Raw genomic sequence first — 17,398 nt, 5'->3', positions numbered from 1 at the left:
GAAAATGACTTTCAATACGTTTGGAATTTCAAAAGTCTGCACTAACTTCTGAAGGAGGAAACTTTGAGAGAGCTGAGGGATTGTATTTTCCATTATTACCCTTTGCTACTCTATCGTTTAGAGATAAATGTAACCGGTTGTCAAACGTTTAGTCTGTGAATGTCACCACCATCCTGACTAGGTTGCTGGAATGATAGTTTTGCAATATATCCAATAATTTCTGGCTCCCTAAAATCTTCAGGGCACAAAATAAAAATGTGCAAAACAAATTGTAAAGAAGTTTACGCCACATTTGAAAGGAACAAGAAACCCTTGCAAAATGCATGAAACAAGTGAACAAATATTTATTTTCCATGGTAATGTTATCGCACTCATGATGATGACTGCAAAGAGTATTTCCCAATACTTTCGAATGATTTTGTTTAAGTGACTGAAAATGGGAATGGCTAGCGATGATTCATTAAAAATTGTGAATTAAATTGATCAGTGAAAACTTGACCAAGGTGCTCAATTACTGGTAAATTAAGAACAAGCACTGGTATTTGCTTCTCTTGGTTTAAATGATATGCCATACAAAACTGTAAATTGAGTCCTAAACATAACTAAAGTGAAATGAAAGTCATTTGCAGTGTGACAACTTTAATTTCTAAATCAAATTAAATTAGGAAAGATTTCTAGTCAGAGCCCAGTGTAAAAAAACACAATTGTATTCACAAGAGGCTTTGTCCAGAAAACATTAACAAGAGCAATTGATCATTTGCAACTGGCATGTGCTGAAAAATATGTGAAATATGGGTATTCTTTGTGCGGCAAATCAGGAACATTTTAATATAATATAAAGCATAGCACATTACAGCACGTGAACTGGTCCCACAATGTCCATACCTGAACATGATGCTACCTCCTGGCAGCTTGTTCCAAGCGCTCACTTTTCTCTGTGTTAAACCATTTGCCTCACACATTTCCTTTAAACTTTGCCCTTCTCACCTTAAAGTGATGCCCTCTGGTCTTTTGCCAGTTCCACCAGAGAAAATGGTCCAAACTGTCCACCCTCTCTATGCCTCTCACACTTTTATATCTATCACGTATCGCCTCAGCCTTTAGGGAAAATAATCCAAGTTTTAAAGTCGGTAATAGTGTTATTCTCAGTTTCATTGTGACACTATTTTATTCATGTGCTAAGCGGATTAACTTAAAAACACACTAGATGCAAATAGCATTAAAATAAGCCAAATCTGTAGATGATATGATAGAAATTGCTAATTAGTTTCTCTAACTGGCTAGTATTTACTTGAGGATGAATTTTAAATGAAATGCCTTGATTTTTTTTAATACATATATATAGGAATAGCTGAGGTACAGTTATAATCAAGGTATATCAAAAGTTTAGTTACCATTTTACTTTCTTCAGTTTCTTTCACTTGTCTGCATGCTCACAGATCAGAGGGAGGAGTGCAGCACGAAGACAAAGGGCCAATTGTGGTTCACATTCACAAGTAAGAGTTAGATCAGGACCTTTCCCCGTATCAGTAATATGTTTGATAATATTTTGCAATTATATCAATGCTTACAGCATTTGGAAATATCTGTTTTGTTCCACAAAGTGTATGTAAAAATAAAGTCTGAATTTTAAGAACAACCAGCTAGTTTGTGACATCCAGAATTCTATTGAACACAGCAGCTATTTTTTTCTAAAGAATTACTTTGGATCAAACGTTATTAATTAGCTAAATGTTTTCTCCAAATAACTACTTAGTGCAGAATTTAGAAGATATTGAAAATGCTTTTAGTTATAATGCAGTGGTTGATTGGCTCAATTTTGAGTTGTAACTCTTATAGTTTGTAGATTACTGATAGGCTCAGTTCATGCTGAAAATGTTCACATTTGGATACATTTGAGAACTTAACTTTCCAATGACTGTGATTGAGATTGAAGTAAAGTCCGACGTAAAAACAAGATGCAGATCTTCTATATTAAATAACTTGTTTGGGGTTATATTTCAATAAATCCAGTTTATGTTTTGAACACAAAATGGATTGTTAAAATTCTGAATGCCTAGAAGTTTGAGGTAGAAACACTGGCCAAGATTATTTATTTGTAATTCTATTATTTTCCTTTCATTTCCTATTATTCTATTTCTGAAAATCAATTGCAGTGGAATATAAAAGTCACACCCATAAAGGGATTTTCCAAAGATGAAAACTTGATTGTGACTGAGTTTAATTCCTCTCTCAATGGTGTTAAAGTAAGACAAATTTGAGTCTAGTTTCTCTCTCCTCCTTATCATTGGCTTCACTCTGACTTCTCATGTGGTACAATATTGTAATGAACACGGTAATGATTTTTGAAGGAAACAAAAGCAAACTTACCTTTAAGATGGTGGGTTTTTTCAGCATTGCAAATTATATTTCCTCTCAGTGTATTGATTTCCTACACAGTGCTGGTAGCATGCATTTTAAAAGTGACTCCTTCATTTTATAATTAGTTTGTAAATGTGTTATCATATGTATTTGTAGTTTCACTAGTTATTAAATGGTTGAAGTAAATTAAAATTCTGCTTTAAAGTAACCTTCCTTTTGGCGATTAAAGGTGAGAATCAATATTTTGTCTTAACTGGATTCACAAAATATAACTTCAATTCAGACAAATGATTGCTTCATTGCATATTTCCAGACAGTCAAAAGTGTATTTAATATAGGCCAAAAGTCTAAATGATTTGTTTCCACACATGTCTCGTTCTTCGGGAAAGCACAAAAGACAAAAGCAAAATCCAGTTGTTTCAAGTGTTACACTAAAAAAGTTTAATTAAAAATGTGTGAGACTGAAAGACAGAGTTTCCTGTTGATTCTGAATTAATGAGTAACTTGATAGAAAAAAGACTACAATCCAATTCAACTACACAAAGTAATGTTGCATCTTGCTTTTGAGTTACTTCTGCATTCCAGAATAATTCAGATCTTGCGAATGTTTATCGGTAAATATTGTTTCGCCAATGTTGATATAATAACAGTCATTCGATAGGTCGATGCATGCCAAATCTACTAATTGTGAAAGACTATTCAACTTTTAGGTCTGTTAAGCAAAAACAAACAGATGATCAAATGAGGAACTGATAATTTCATAGAATTTGATAACGTGGTGTCATTATTCTTACAGTTAATTTCTACAAATGTTTTATTCCGAATTTATTTTGGATTAAATTGAAATTTACATTTTTTTCTACAGTATAATTGCTAACATTTCATTATGCATTGCCCATCATACTTTACTTCAACTAATGTAATTTAAGAGATTGTTGGCAACAACACTGGAAAGGTACTTTGACCTAAAGCTAATATAAACCAAGCTATTCATTTAACTTTAACAGAGTGTTTTGAAAATTTGACCTTGCAGGGGAGTTCTATTTTTTCCACAGCTTGTAAGTCAAATGCAATTTAATGTACTTCTACACAGACTAATACTTTTACCATTTTACGCTTCTTGTAGCAAAGAGACTGTACACCATTAATGGACACTCCCATCACAAAAGGGGTGCTCTACTCCAGAACCGGTGATGGTGAGGCTGTTGACATTCAAGCCGATGGACATCACTACAACCAGAGAGATTTGGATTCTGCTCTGAGAGCAGCTCGGGAGGAGGTAGGCCATCCACTCTTAAGTAGTGACTTTCTGTGTCAGAGTGTGTATCTCTGTCTATTCATGCGGTGGATAAGTTTGACTTATAACAGGATCTGTCCTAATAACAACAAATTAAAATGTCTAAATCTTTTTGAATAGATTTTTGGGCATCTTTTTAAGTTTTGCATTTGTTTGACCCATTTTTGTTTTACTTCTCTGCATTTTTGGCATAGCCGACTGATGTAGCCTTTATAAGCTTCCTTTATAAGCTTTAGTTCAATTGGTTAATGTTATGCTTCCTCCCATTGTTTCAGATTGTCGAAAAGGAAAGGGAAGCGTCTGACTGGAAGAGGAAATACGACGAAAGTAAGCAAGAAGTTGTTGAGATGAGGTAGGTTTGCACAAAGCTCTGGTCACTCATTCTGTAAATTTGGTAAAGTCAGCGTTGTGAACAACATAACCACACCAGTATGAACTTTCAGTTACATTCATTTCTGAGTTTATATCTTTTCATAACATCTTCAAAGGCACCAGGATTTAGCACGTTTAATATTTAATGGATTCATTAACACAACCATCTAATAGGACACCATTTCAGTTCCTCTGACTTGCATTTCACTTTACTCTTTTAACGTAGGATTATACTTTGCATAAACATGGGTATCCCCAAACTGGTTAAATATGCAAATCTGGCTTCAATTACATCTGGACCCGACTGCAACATAATGTAAACTAAGTCAACCATGTCATTGCGGTTTCTTGGGAATATGAAGAGAAGCTATAAAAGAGAAGGATTTTAATATAATTTTGAACCCATGTGGGCTTTGAAAAAAAGAAGAACTTTGTGCTCTTTGAGCACATCATTGGCAACCCCTCTTCCAGGTTTCCTTGGCTGTTATTGCCCCTTATCCTTACCCCAACCACTTCCCTTATTGCAAGCTATCATAGCAATTTGTCTTTCAACAAATTATTGAAACTGCAGAGTAACTCCGTGCAGTTCGAGTTTCATTGTACTCCTGCAGGATGATAGCACTTTTGTTCCCATTATTGCACACTGCCTGAGCCTTGCTGTTTGCTGTCCATCAGTTAATCCAATCTTCTGCTGCTCATGCGAAAAAGGTGCAGCCCAATGTAGCATTCATGACCACTACATTACAGTGCCACAGACCTGGGTTCTATCCTGACCTCAGTTATTATCTGTGTGGAGTTCCCAGACACACAAAGTGTCTGGAAAATAATTTCTATGGAGACAAATTTTGCAGGCTCAAATGAACAACCTATCCATCAATTGAATTTTTGGTACAAGTATCTCATAAAAATAATTTTATATGTAACTAGACCAAGTGCAGACCCGTTGGGTCTGCTCCCCCAATGGTGTGATCCCCCAACCCAATATTCCACCATGCACCCGTCTCCTCCAACGGAACTGAAGCCGTTCCCAAATGTAAGATTCCAGCACTCTCCTGCCTCCCTCAGCAGTGGATTAAAAAAAAATTCCAATTGCACCTTCCCTGCCTGCTGCAGCAGTGAAATGTTCAGAGTGTTCCTGTCTTGCAACTTTGTTTTGAAGTGTGATGGAAGCTGATAGGAAGGAGCAGCCGTCAACGAATCAAAAGGCAGAAAGGCAGCTGGACGGACGGACGGCAGGCGGCAGCCACAGACTTTTATATGACTTTTATATAATAATAGATAATCTCTTCTGGGGTAAAGTTATCAGACTTGAATCACCGTGAACAACCCTAACCTCATCTCTTCCAATGAATTTTACGCTACAGAGGTTGCTCTATGTGCTATGTTTGTTTTTGCACTATTGTGGTCGAGCCTGCTCAGTATAACGGAGAATGTATTGTATATTTATTGTTGTTGTTGTTGTTGTTGTTGTATCTAATGTGCTTGTAAAGATGTAGCAAGTAAGAATGTTATTGTTCTGGTGCCTACGATAAATTAACACTCTTCTTGATATCTTCAGAAGTTAAGTTCTGTGAAAAACATCCACATTTTAAACTAACAGCTTAATATTTTGTCAATCATTATTCAAATCATTATTCAAAAACAACCACTTTAACATCTTTTCAGAATGATTAGCCAAAGACAATTCTTGAAATGCTTTATTATAAATCTATTAAAATGCTACTCTACCATAATTGATGTTTTAAATTAATCACTTTAAATTTATCTACAAGCATTTACTCTCTTTTATACTGTAACTTTTCCTGTCTACAGGCGGATTGTTGCAGAGTACGAGAAGACCATTGCTCAAATGATAGGTAAAACTTTATATTATTTTATCTATTGTAGTTGCATTGTGTTTGATCTGCCTGTTTTTTTTTTTACATTATCCAAGATGGTGAGCTAATAAAGTTAAAGGGACAAACCATTTTTGGTATTTAACCAAAAACTAAATTGTAATATTCTAGTTTTGCATCTCAATGCATTTGCATTAAGAAGTAAAAAAGGTTTTCAGCTTGTACAGCCTCTTCCATAAAAAGCTAACATACAATTAATGCAAACTCTTCTCTTTTTATAATAATGGCTGCGTTGAAACTTACTCCTATACAGACCATATTGCAACTGTTCAAATTGCTATATTGTATTTTCCATCATTCCTCTGATATAGCCAATACTGTGCATGGAAATTCCAACCAGTTTAAACATGGAATTGTGAGAAATATAATCTCAAAGTCCCATGCTACAGCTAACTCCTTAATCCCCTGAATTGGAATGTAGTCTAAAATTGTCATTATAATTTATAAATTATAGTTCCTTCCTACAAATTGTAATTTATAAAATGCCTTTATAATTTGACTTCAATTTTGTGAACTTTAAGCACTGCTAACGATTGATATTCAGTGATTTATTGGTGACCATTACACTGAATTACAATACCATCGGTGCAAATTTATCCCGAGGTCATCCAGCCAATTACTTAGAAAGACCATAATATTCTCAATTTGTGCTAAGGTGGCAATGTTTTACTGTTCAATCTGGTCATGTTATTTCTGTGATTTTGTCTTGTGGCACTCTTTAGATTGTAAAAAGTTGTTTGGCAAGGTGGGGGGTGGTTGAGGAGTGGAGATCGGGGTTGCTTAGCTCCATCTTTCATTTACATTTCTTTGTTCTATCTTTTTCTCTCTGTCTCTTTATATTCTGTCATTGGGCTCTCTGCATTAATTTTGTATTCACAATACTTTTTCATTCTACTTCTTTTCTACCATGACTCTTTATACTTCTCACTCTTTCATTTGGTTTTGGGACATATGGTTGGGGACAGTAAAGATGGTGACAAGGGGGGGGGGGGGGGGGGGGGGGGGGGGGGGGGGGGGGGGGGGGGAATGGGAAAGGAAAATGTAGCTACATTGCTTCACAGGGGGTGGTAGCTTTCAGGTGTGTGCCATTATCAAATCAGCAGAACTGAATGCTGGTTCTGGACCCACAATGGACAGGTCGTTAATTATTAATTGTCTCATTGGAATCTCAATAAAAGAAAGCTTTTGGTGTGCTGGCCTTTAAAATCAGAGCATTGAGTATAAGAAGTTGGGAGTTACAGAGGAATATTTACTAGAAGAGTACAGAGTTGCCTGGGTTTCAGCAACTAAGTTACAGAGAAGAACAAGTTAGGGCTTTATTCTTTGGAGCGCAGAAGGTTAAGGGGGGACTTGATAGAGGTTTTATAAAATGATGAGAGGGATTTGAGTGCTTTATTCAAAGCTGTCCCACTAGAGTAGGGAAATAAAAATGTGAAATATACTGAAGTTTATAAACATGAGGGGGAACACGAGAGTGGTAGCGGTGTGGAATGAGCTTCCAGTACCTGGTGGAGGCAGGTTCGTTTTTATCATTTAAAAATAAATTGGAAGTTATGGGAAGGGAATGGAGGGTTTTGGTCTGAGAGGTATATGGGACTAGGGGAGATTATGTGTTCGGCACGGACTAGAAGGGTCGAGATGGCCTTTTCCGTGCTGTTTGTTATATGGTTATATGGTGTGCTACTTAGAATTCATAAGGCTTAAAGATTCATATAAACATAAGTCTTCGCTGCTTTATTCAGTTGTCCATATAGCCAAATAAAAATGTAATATACTGCAGATATAAACAATGAACACGAGCAGTCCCCTACCTTCAAATGGAATTAACATTTTTGGTGAGAACATGAGATAATTAAAGGAGATGAAGCTGTAATTACTTTGCTTTTTGTGGACTGACAATTAGCTCCTTCAGTAGTTGTCATTGAACATTAGTACTCAAACTTTGACCAAAGTGAATGCTAGTAGATCACCATAATTTAGTGATCCAAAATGATTTAATCACCTCTCTTTTTTCTTGAATTGTAATATAATTCAAACTCGAAAATCTGCTCAATTCTTCAAAAAGTAACCATTTATGTAATTTGCCTTTCTGGTGTGTAAGCCTTATTTCACTGCTATGTAATGCTATAACTTACTATTTTTTTTGCTTTTTCCAAATTCTGCTTTACTTTTTGCTTCCTCTCCTCCCACTTTTTTTTAATTTATAATTTGAACCTTTCTGACAGTTTTGAGTGTTTTTTTTCTGCTTACCTAACTAGTTGCCTTTTTCCATTATGCTTTCACTTTGCTTCTGGTAATTTGCTTGCAATGCAAATAAGGCAAGCCTGGTAAGTAATGCTTTTACACACTTTCACCACCAATTCCATACACCAACAGGGTAGTGGCAGGTGGGAATGGGGTTGGTGGGGGATATCATTTTTATTGCGCAACTATTGTTTTCTTTTGATAAAATATTTTAAGCATGTGGAGAATGGTTCTCTCCGTGAAGAATGCCTGTCAAAAAATACCAGCAGGCCAATCTGCCAGAAAATATAGTTTGTCCTTGTGAAGATTCATCATAATTCATCAAATCAAAACATCTGCTCACATGCTTTTGCAAATCATTTTGTTACTGCCAAAAATCTATTTGTATCATTGTCACAGATACATAGAGCATCAAGTCTGTGCTGGCTTTGAAAGAGCAGTCAGGTGTATTTCCATTCTTTGAAAGTAACTCTGTATGTTCTTCATGTTCAAGTACCTCTCCTGCACTCTTTTAAAGTAATTTGTGGGATCAGCTTCAATCTATATTTCAGGCAATCTTCCAGGTGCTGACAATTACCTAAGTGAATGATAATATGCATTTTGGCATTGGGTCATGTATCAATAATTTTTAATTTATGAACTCAATCATTTGATCCACTCACAAGATGGAACAATGTTTCTTCTTGAAGAATCCACTTCATCTTGAAAACGTTTTCATTTCAAGAAGGATTGGCTTAACTTTTCCAAAACTTTCTTCGTCAGTGAAATCCTACAACCATTGTAGTATTCTGGTAAACCATCTACGAAGCCTTCCTGAAATGTAATGAACAGAAATGTCTATCATGTTCCAACTTTACCAATGTTGCTTAAAGTTCCAGCACAATTGCTTTGCTTTTATATTCTGTTATTCTCCACAAAAACCCAAAGAATTCCATTCTAAAGCCCCTATCAATTTACCTGACAAGACGTGTAGATAGGATCACCTGTGTCTTCCTATTTATCTAACTTCAGTCACTAATTGTAGTTATCTCATAATAAATATTACAAAATATTAATTTCTTATGCAGATTCATTTTCTTAAATGCTCCAATGACAACTATTGACATTTGTTTGATTTATATCAAATTCTGCTTCAGCAACTTGGAAGATTGGTTGGCAGACAGGAAGCAAAGAGTAGGAGTGAACGGGTCCTTTTCAGAATGTCAGGCAGCGGCGAGTGGAGTGCCGTAAGGCTCGGTGTTGGGGCCGCAACTGTTTACCATATATATTAATGATTTGGAAGAGGGAATTAGGAGCAACTCTAGCAAGTTTGCAGAAACACAAAGCTGGGTGGCAGTGTGAACTGTGAAGAGGATGCTAGGAGGTTGCAGGGTGACCTGGACAGGTTGAGTGAATGGGCAGATGCGTGGCAGATGCAGTATAATATAGATAAATGTGAGGTTATCCACTTTGGTGGAAAAAACAAGGGGGCAGATTATTATCTCAATGGGGTTAGGTTAGGTAAGGGGGAGATATAGCGAGACCTGGGTGTTCTTGTACACCGGTCACTGAAAGTTGGCGTGCAGGTACAGCAGGCAGTGAAGAAAGCTAATGGAATGTTGGCCTTCATAACAAGAGGATTTCAGTATAGGAGCAGAGAGGTTCTTCTGCAGTTGTATAGGGCTCTGGTAAGACCACATCTGGAGTATTGCGTACAGTTTTGGTCTCCTAATTTGAGAAAGGCCATCCTTGTGATTAAGGCAGTGCAGCGTAGGTTCACGAGATTGATCCCTGGGATGGCGGGGCTCATATAAGGAAAGATTGAAAATACTAGGCTTGTATTCACTGGAGTTTAGAAGGATGAGGGGGGATCTTATAGAAACATATAAAATTATAAAAGGACTGGACAAGCTAGATGCAGGAAAAATGTTCCCAATGTTGGGCGAGTCTAGAACCAGGGGCCAGAGTCTTAGAATGAGGGGCCAGTTCATTGGCTATATTTAAGAGGGAGTTAGATGTGGCCCTTGTGGCTAAAAGGATCAGGGGGTATGGAGAGAAGACAGGGATGGGATACTGAGTTGGATTATCAGCCATGATCGTATTGAATGGCGGTGCAGGCTCGAAGGGCCTACTCCTGCACCTATGTTTCTAATAAAGGGGAGGCCATTTAAGACTGAGGTTAGAAAAAAAAAATTCACCCAGAGAGTTGTGAATTTGTGGAATTCCCTGCCACCGAGGACAGTGGAGGCCAAATCACTGGATGGATTTAAGAGAGAGTTAGATAGAGCTCTAGGGGCTAGTGGAATCAAGGGATATGGGGAGAAGGCAGGCACAGGTTATTGATTGGGGACGATCAGCCATGATCGCAATGAATGGCGGTGCTGGCTCGAAGGGCCGAATGGCCACCTCCTGCACCTATTTTCTATGTTTCTATGTAACTATTCGCATTTTTATTTAAATTATGCAAGTAAGAAAATATTGTTTATGTTTTTTGTCCAATGACAATTCTTTAAAGTTCTTGGCTTGTGCCCTAAGTAAAATCATGAAAAGTGAGAGAATGGTTTAACTGGACTTCCAATGCAGCAGAGAGGAAAGCAGGAATCCCTGCTATAAATTTGCTGATGCACAATTTTGATTTATATCAATAACTCACTAACGTGGCTGAGTAATTTTTAGTTTTTTTTTCCATTTTTAGAATTTTGGATTTTGGAGCACAATTCCGTTTTATTTATTATACAACAAAATAATGTTACATTTCACAACACCACTAATTTGCCTCATTCTCTCCCATCCTGCTTTATAATTGTAGTGACCTAATCTTGTGAAAAGCAGATTTGATTTTTAATTTGTCCATTTTTATTTTCTTATTTTATTTTTCCTCAATGGAGTCTCCAAACCAGGATGGTGAACAAGTGAGTTTCTATTTTATAACTGGCTACAAGTGAGTTCATGAAACCACTGCTAATTTTCTCCTATTTTTACGCCAGTTACCTTACTCCAATTTGCTGCTTCCTTATTGAAGCGTAACTGAGATCTGTGCATCTGGTTGTGGAGAAATAGTATTTTCTCTTGAATCTCTTGAATACATTGGAGCCAGTGTTTGACACCACCATCCTATTCTGCCTTCGTCAATTCATATTACTTTTTTTTTCTGTGATTATTGTAATCTGACAATTCCTTAAATGGAAAATTTAAAGATAGTTAAAGTAAAAATTCCATCAAATTTCCTTGAACAAGGCTGAAGATTCTGAACCACAAATTTAAACTCCTGAATTCTTTGACTAAGAAGTCACAAAATGAGTAACTGTTACATTTTAATGCCCCCACCACTTTTCTCATATTTATTCCCTTTTATTTGTCTATCTTCTGATATCTATGAATGAAGAAACATACAAATATATGGAGAGGCCTGAGTAATTTTGCATTATTTTCCTGTTATTCCTTCCGTCTCATTTTTTCATCATTGGCCAATTTGATAGTCTATTTTAATTGAGCTTGCTAGAGCCACGTGGAAGGTGGAAATAAGTAGGGGCATGGTCCTTTCCATTATCACTGAACTATCATTATCACTAAATTATCGCTGAATTGTCATTATCACTAAAGACATGTACATTTGTTTGTAACATGTGTTGTTAAAAAAAATGCTGTGAACACCTTTGGGTCTTGCATTTTAATTCTGAGTGGTTGATTTATGTCTCAAATTCATAATACTGGATTAAATTTAGGCATAAATACTATTATAGTAAACAATCCCAGAAAAACAAAACTCAAAGCACAAATTCAAGATTGTTAAAGGGTTGGCCACCATCATCTTTCTACCCACATGGTTTGAGTTTAACTACAATTAACATCATAAACATTTATTTTAGCAGGATGCAACGTTTATTTCAATGCAGAAGCGATGTTGACATTAATCAGGCTAATAAAATCGAACCTCTGTAGATTACACAATGATGGCTGAAATAAAATGTGATATTTGAAAATGTGCCAAGGACTGTGAATTCTTGACCATAAATCAAACTCAACGAATCAGACAGCATCTGTGGAGGAAAATGGACAGTCAACATTTTGTGGACTCAGATGAAGGGTCAGGTGAATGCTCTTGACTCGAAGTGTTGACAGTCTATTTCCCTCAACTAATGCTGCTCTACTCGCTGAATTTTTCCAACAATTGATTTGTTTCTCCAGACAGCATTTACAGTCACTTATGTGCCCCCTGCAAATTCTTTATTTTGTTGATTATTGTTCATTCGAGTAGATCTATCTATTTGTCTAAATAATGATTCGATCATTTTCTTGTTTTATTTTTAGGAGAATAATTTGCCTTTCTGTTTACGGCACTTATTTAAAAAGGCCTGTTTCGTTTCCATTTTTGATTCCATATATCCTTTCTTTGCATAACTGACCAACTCGTGTAGATTAATGCACTATTTTCTTCCCAATTTTCCCATTTTCTCTCATTTCCAGTTTTTTTCCAGTGCTGACATTTTCCTGGTCTATTTGCATTGCTGCTTAGTTTAGTTCAGTTCTTCTTCTTATCGAGTACACACACAAGATTAGAAGTTGTTCAGCCAGAGCGGAACACACTTCTCAGCATCTGCACACAATGGTGTCTGTCTTGTCGCTTCTTGTCGCTTCTTGTGCGTGGTGGTGGAAAGATTGGTGGAAATAGGGCCACGACGTGAATGCTCTTTCCTTGACCCCTTTAGTTCAGCGTAGTTTAGTTTAGAAATACAGCATGGAAACAGGCCCTTCATCCCGCTGGACTGACCAACAATCTCCCATACACTATCCCAGTTTTGCATCCTCCACACGAAGGCAACTTACAGAAGCTAATTAACCTAGAAACCTGCTCATCTTTGATCTGTGGGAGGAAACTGGAGCACCCAAAGAAAACCCACTGTCACCGGACGAACTAACAAACTCTGTATACTTGGGTCAAACGTGGGTCTCTGGCACTGCAAGGCAGCAACTCCACCACTGTGCCATCCTGATTTTCTTAAAAATTTCCATATTTTCCCTTTATTTTGGCAATTCCAACCACTTTGGAAGCTACCATCCTGTTACTGGACCATGTTTCTACTAATCTTGATGTCTTATCCAAATTTTTAAGTTTTATGCTTTCAACAGTCATGTGTCCAATATGTGAATATTGCTGTTCTAATTCAATGTAAAGCATGTCTGATTTCAACAAAAGTTACAGGATAACAAGAGTGGAAAACCTGGCTACAAAGTGTTGAAGCACAAATATGTGGTCTCTTATCGAGATTTGTTTTATTTGTTTACATCTCTCCTTCACTTTCTGCTTTGGGCCCTGTCGTCAGACTCAGAATTTGACAGGAAATTATTTTCAGGGAAAAATACTGGAGATCCTGCAAGTTTCTCTCCGGGTCACACGCTGTTCTAACTTGGAAATAATTTGCCAGTCCTGCATCATAACTCGGAACAAATCCTGACATGCCTTGCCTATCTGTTCTGTATGATTACAGAGCACAGCAAGTCAGAAGTGTGGTTCAACCCTTACTCAATGGAAATTCCTAATGGACATTAAATACCTTACTAATCAATGTCCATGTCCCATTAGAAGAACATTTGTAGACAGGCTACCAGCTAAAGATAAAACACAAAAATTCAGACCAACTTTGAATGTGTTATTTCATGTTGGTCTTACAAAGGGCTGGCTGGAGGTTCTGAACTAATTGTTCATATAAACATTAAATATTCTTGTAAAGTTACAGACCAGATGATAGAAATGTAATTTATATTTAAATTTGATTCAGAAATCCATTAATAAACTGTTGTTATGCCATCACCAGATGGCTGCTCGCAGCATTAGATGACTTCAAGCTTGTGTTGTAATTTTATTTAGCCTTTGACATATGAAGTGGAATTTTAACACATTGCTGCTAGATGAAACTATGTTAGGAATGGATTTTTCATAATGTTATCCATAATAAATGCTGGAACATTTGACAATTGTAGTCTACAGCCCTTGTGCCGGTCACGGAATTACTAGTATCTGATGGTATCTATGTGCATGAGTATGTAGTCTGTCCCTTAAAAGGTTTGAAGAAACGAAGATCAAGTAATCAAAGAAAGCTGGAATTAAAATATTATGTTAGAAACTATAAACAGAAAACTACTGGATTTGTGTAAAAATAAACATATGGTTAATTGGTGTTTTTCAACAAAATCTGTTGTTCTTACCCAATCTAGCTAAATGTGACTCCAATCCCACTTATTACAGCACTGTTCAGGGGCAATTAAAGATGGACAACAAATTGTCAGCATTGTCAATAATTTCCTCATTCCGTAAATTTATAAATATATAAATATAATGATTTATTATTTTTTTAATTCAATTATTTATTTGTTTAATACTGATTAATTTGATAGATTGATTCATTTCAGTCAATTCAAATTAATATTTCCATCTTATACAGATAAGCAAGTGCTTAGCCAGTATCAAGAGAATGTGTTATACACTGTTGGAGTATATTTTATGAGTCTTTTGTTTGATACAAAATGTCGAGGTGAAGATTTAGAAGCAGTTGTTGTTTTGACCAAAGTGAATGCTACAAAATCCTGTGATGATTTTGTCGAATTTAAGAACAAAGGAGAGATGTATTTCTGTTCCCTATTATATCACAGAAAGAAGTTTTGAAAGTTATAACAAAATATTTTAAACATTTTCCTTCTCTGTAAATCGTATCTTATCTTATTTATCTTATTATTTACCCAGACATCATCTTTGGGTAAATAATTGATCATCCAGAGACTGACAATGCTTAATTGTAAACCTCCTTATCTGTTAGATCAAAAATGTTCTCTCTTGATGTATTCATCTTTTGTATGGTGAAGAAAGCAAGAATTGATTGTCTAATTCCTCATCCAATCACTTTTTGTAATCTGGTTGACTTTAGGTTTCTAATGAAAATTTGTGCTGTGTGTTTTAATCTATTCAGCCTGCTGAGGTTTATCATTTCCCGAGATGTATTAGGTGCACTGGTAAAAGTAGCTTTTGAGAAACATAATATTATAATAGAAAAAATAACATGTATAGAACATTTATTTGGAAACTAAACTCTACACTAAACTAAGCTAAAACGATTTGACTAATGGCTAATGACTTACACTGTGGTATTATAGATTAGAATAATAAAATGCACTTGTCAAACAAAAAGCAAATAACATTTTACTGCCAATTTTGTAGATGTCGTTTAGAATTGGGAACTTTATTTTAAACAAACATGGGTCTTGTTTTCCACAGAAGATGGTCACAGGGAAGGCCTTGTCTGAAGTCTCTCTCCCATCACATGGTACAGCAGCTAATAGTGGAAAAGGACCAGGCCTTGTCTGATCTGAACTCTGTGGAGAAATCTCTCGCGGAACTCTTCAGGAGATACGAGAAAATGAAAGAGGTGTTGGAAGGGTTCCGAAAGGTGGGTTCATTAAGAAACTAATTTTCCATGTCACCCCATTGCCCTATTCACTCCACAGCCCCCACCTTCCACTGCCGCCTCCGTCTCTTTCTCACCCGGAGTCGTTGATATACACCACCTTAGAAGATGTTGGTGCCGGCGGGCGGAGGAGGGGGTGGAGCGGGGGGGGGGGGGGGGGGGGGGGGAGCAGGGAGGTGGCAGTGCCCAGAAGAAAGCGTTGTCCCCAGGGGCTACAACGCGAACCACAACAACAGCCGCCAGAGCAGCTGGTGAAGAAGGGCTCGCTGGTGCAGATCAGCGGCATCGATACCTAGTTTTAAGGTGAAATGACAGAGTGCTGGAGTAACTCAGCAGCCTGAATCAGTCTGAAGTGTCCCAAAGTCACCTATCCATGTACTCTAGCGATGCTGACTGACACGCTGAGTTACTCCAGCACTTTCTGTCCTTTTGTGTATTAACCATTATCTGCAGTTCTTTGTTTCAACTACATACAATGATAATAACTTTACTCAGTGATAGCGGACAATCGGCAATAACTGACACCCCCCGCTCCCATAGTCCGTCCGTTATAACAAGGGTTTACTGCATTCACTGTTAAAAAACAGAAATCATGAATGTGCTGTCTGATTTGCTTTGTTTCTCTGCGAGTTTCACTTTAATAATATATTGCAAGGGAATTTAGCACTCAAATGCATGAAGAGTTTTGTGCTTCGTGTTTTTCCCACCATGTACCTTCTAAGATATGTTTGGGGTTTGTCCATTCAGATATGAGTGAAGTCTTAAAAGTATGTTAGTTCTTGATTAGTGATGAATGGCCTCCCCAGCACTAACTTTTTTATACCGTATATCTCTTAATCACATCTTTTTTGTACGATTTGCTGTTGATTTGAACAATTTACACATCAAGCAAGGAATCTTCAATTAACTGGGAGTAGAGACAAACTGTTTCTTTCCCCATTTACACTGGTCCCAGGTTCCTGCATTGGGTGGCTGTTCTAGCAGAATGATAATGGGAAACTGCAGTGTAAAAAATCATGTAGGAATTCAGTGGATACATGTAAGCCTTATGAATGTCAAGTATCTTTCACTTCTCTTCAGAGCTGCTGCCTGTCCCGCTGAGTTACTGTAGCATTTTGTGTCTATCTTCGATTTAAATCAGCATCTGCAGTTCTTTCCTACACATCTTTCACTTGCTGCTGACCACAAAATCTGGGCTACAATAATTTGCTTCAGGTAATATTTCTTTAAATCTTGACTCTGAAGGTTAAAGATGAGCTCAGTTTTGCAATAATCACGACCAGAAATCTATTATCCTTTGGGGTTCCTCCAATGTGGAACTGACAGCAACTTCTGAAGTATGCAGTTGTGTAGTCAACAAACTGTAGAAATTCAACATTTGTTTTCAGTAAAATCCCTTACATTTCTGTTGGGAATACTATTCTATAAGCATTATCTTCAAAATAAACAATCTTACGAAAACGTGTTATGCTACTGTATAAGTATTCTGAATATGTTGCACATTGGTTTGTTGGGGCATAAATAGGTCTTTACCCTACTTGGCAAGACATGACCAATAGACAATAGGTGCAGGAGCAGGCCATTCGGCCCTTCGAGCCAGCACCGCCATTAAATGTGATCATAGCTGATCATCCCCAATCAGTACCCCGTTCCTGCCTTCTCCCCATATTCCCTGACTCCGCTATTTTTAAGAGCCCTATCTAGCTCTCTCTTGAAAGCATCCAGAGAACCTGCCTCCGCCACCCTCTGATGCAGAGAATTCCACAGACTCACCACTCTCTGTGCAAAAA

General features: G+C 37.0%; 1 protein-coding gene across 1 annotated transcript in view; it reads left to right on the top strand.

Moving 5' to 3' along the window:
* Positions 1-17,398, top strand: part of LOC129704006 (uncharacterized) — a 234,455-nt gene that overhangs the window by 210,783 nt on the left and 6,274 nt on the right. The window contains exons 26-31 of the mRNA XM_055646803.1: positions 1,440-1,496; positions 3,488-3,640; positions 3,934-4,010; positions 5,843-5,886; positions 9,520-9,532; positions 15,437-15,590. Of these exons, the coding sequence (XP_055502778.1) occupies positions 1,440-1,496; positions 3,488-3,640; positions 3,934-4,010; positions 5,843-5,886; positions 9,520-9,532; positions 15,437-15,590 (498 nt within the window). The remainder of the gene's footprint in view (positions 1-1,439; positions 1,497-3,487; positions 3,641-3,933; positions 4,011-5,842; positions 5,887-9,519; positions 9,533-15,436; positions 15,591-17,398) is intronic.

This window comes from Leucoraja erinacea, chromosome 15 (assembly GCF_028641065.1).
Source record: "Leucoraja erinacea ecotype New England chromosome 15, Leri_hhj_1, whole genome shotgun sequence".
Classification (NCBI taxonomy): Eukaryota; Metazoa; Chordata; class Chondrichthyes; order Rajiformes; family Rajidae; genus Leucoraja; species Leucoraja erinaceus.
This window is presented reverse-complemented; position numbering and strand designations above follow the sequence as displayed.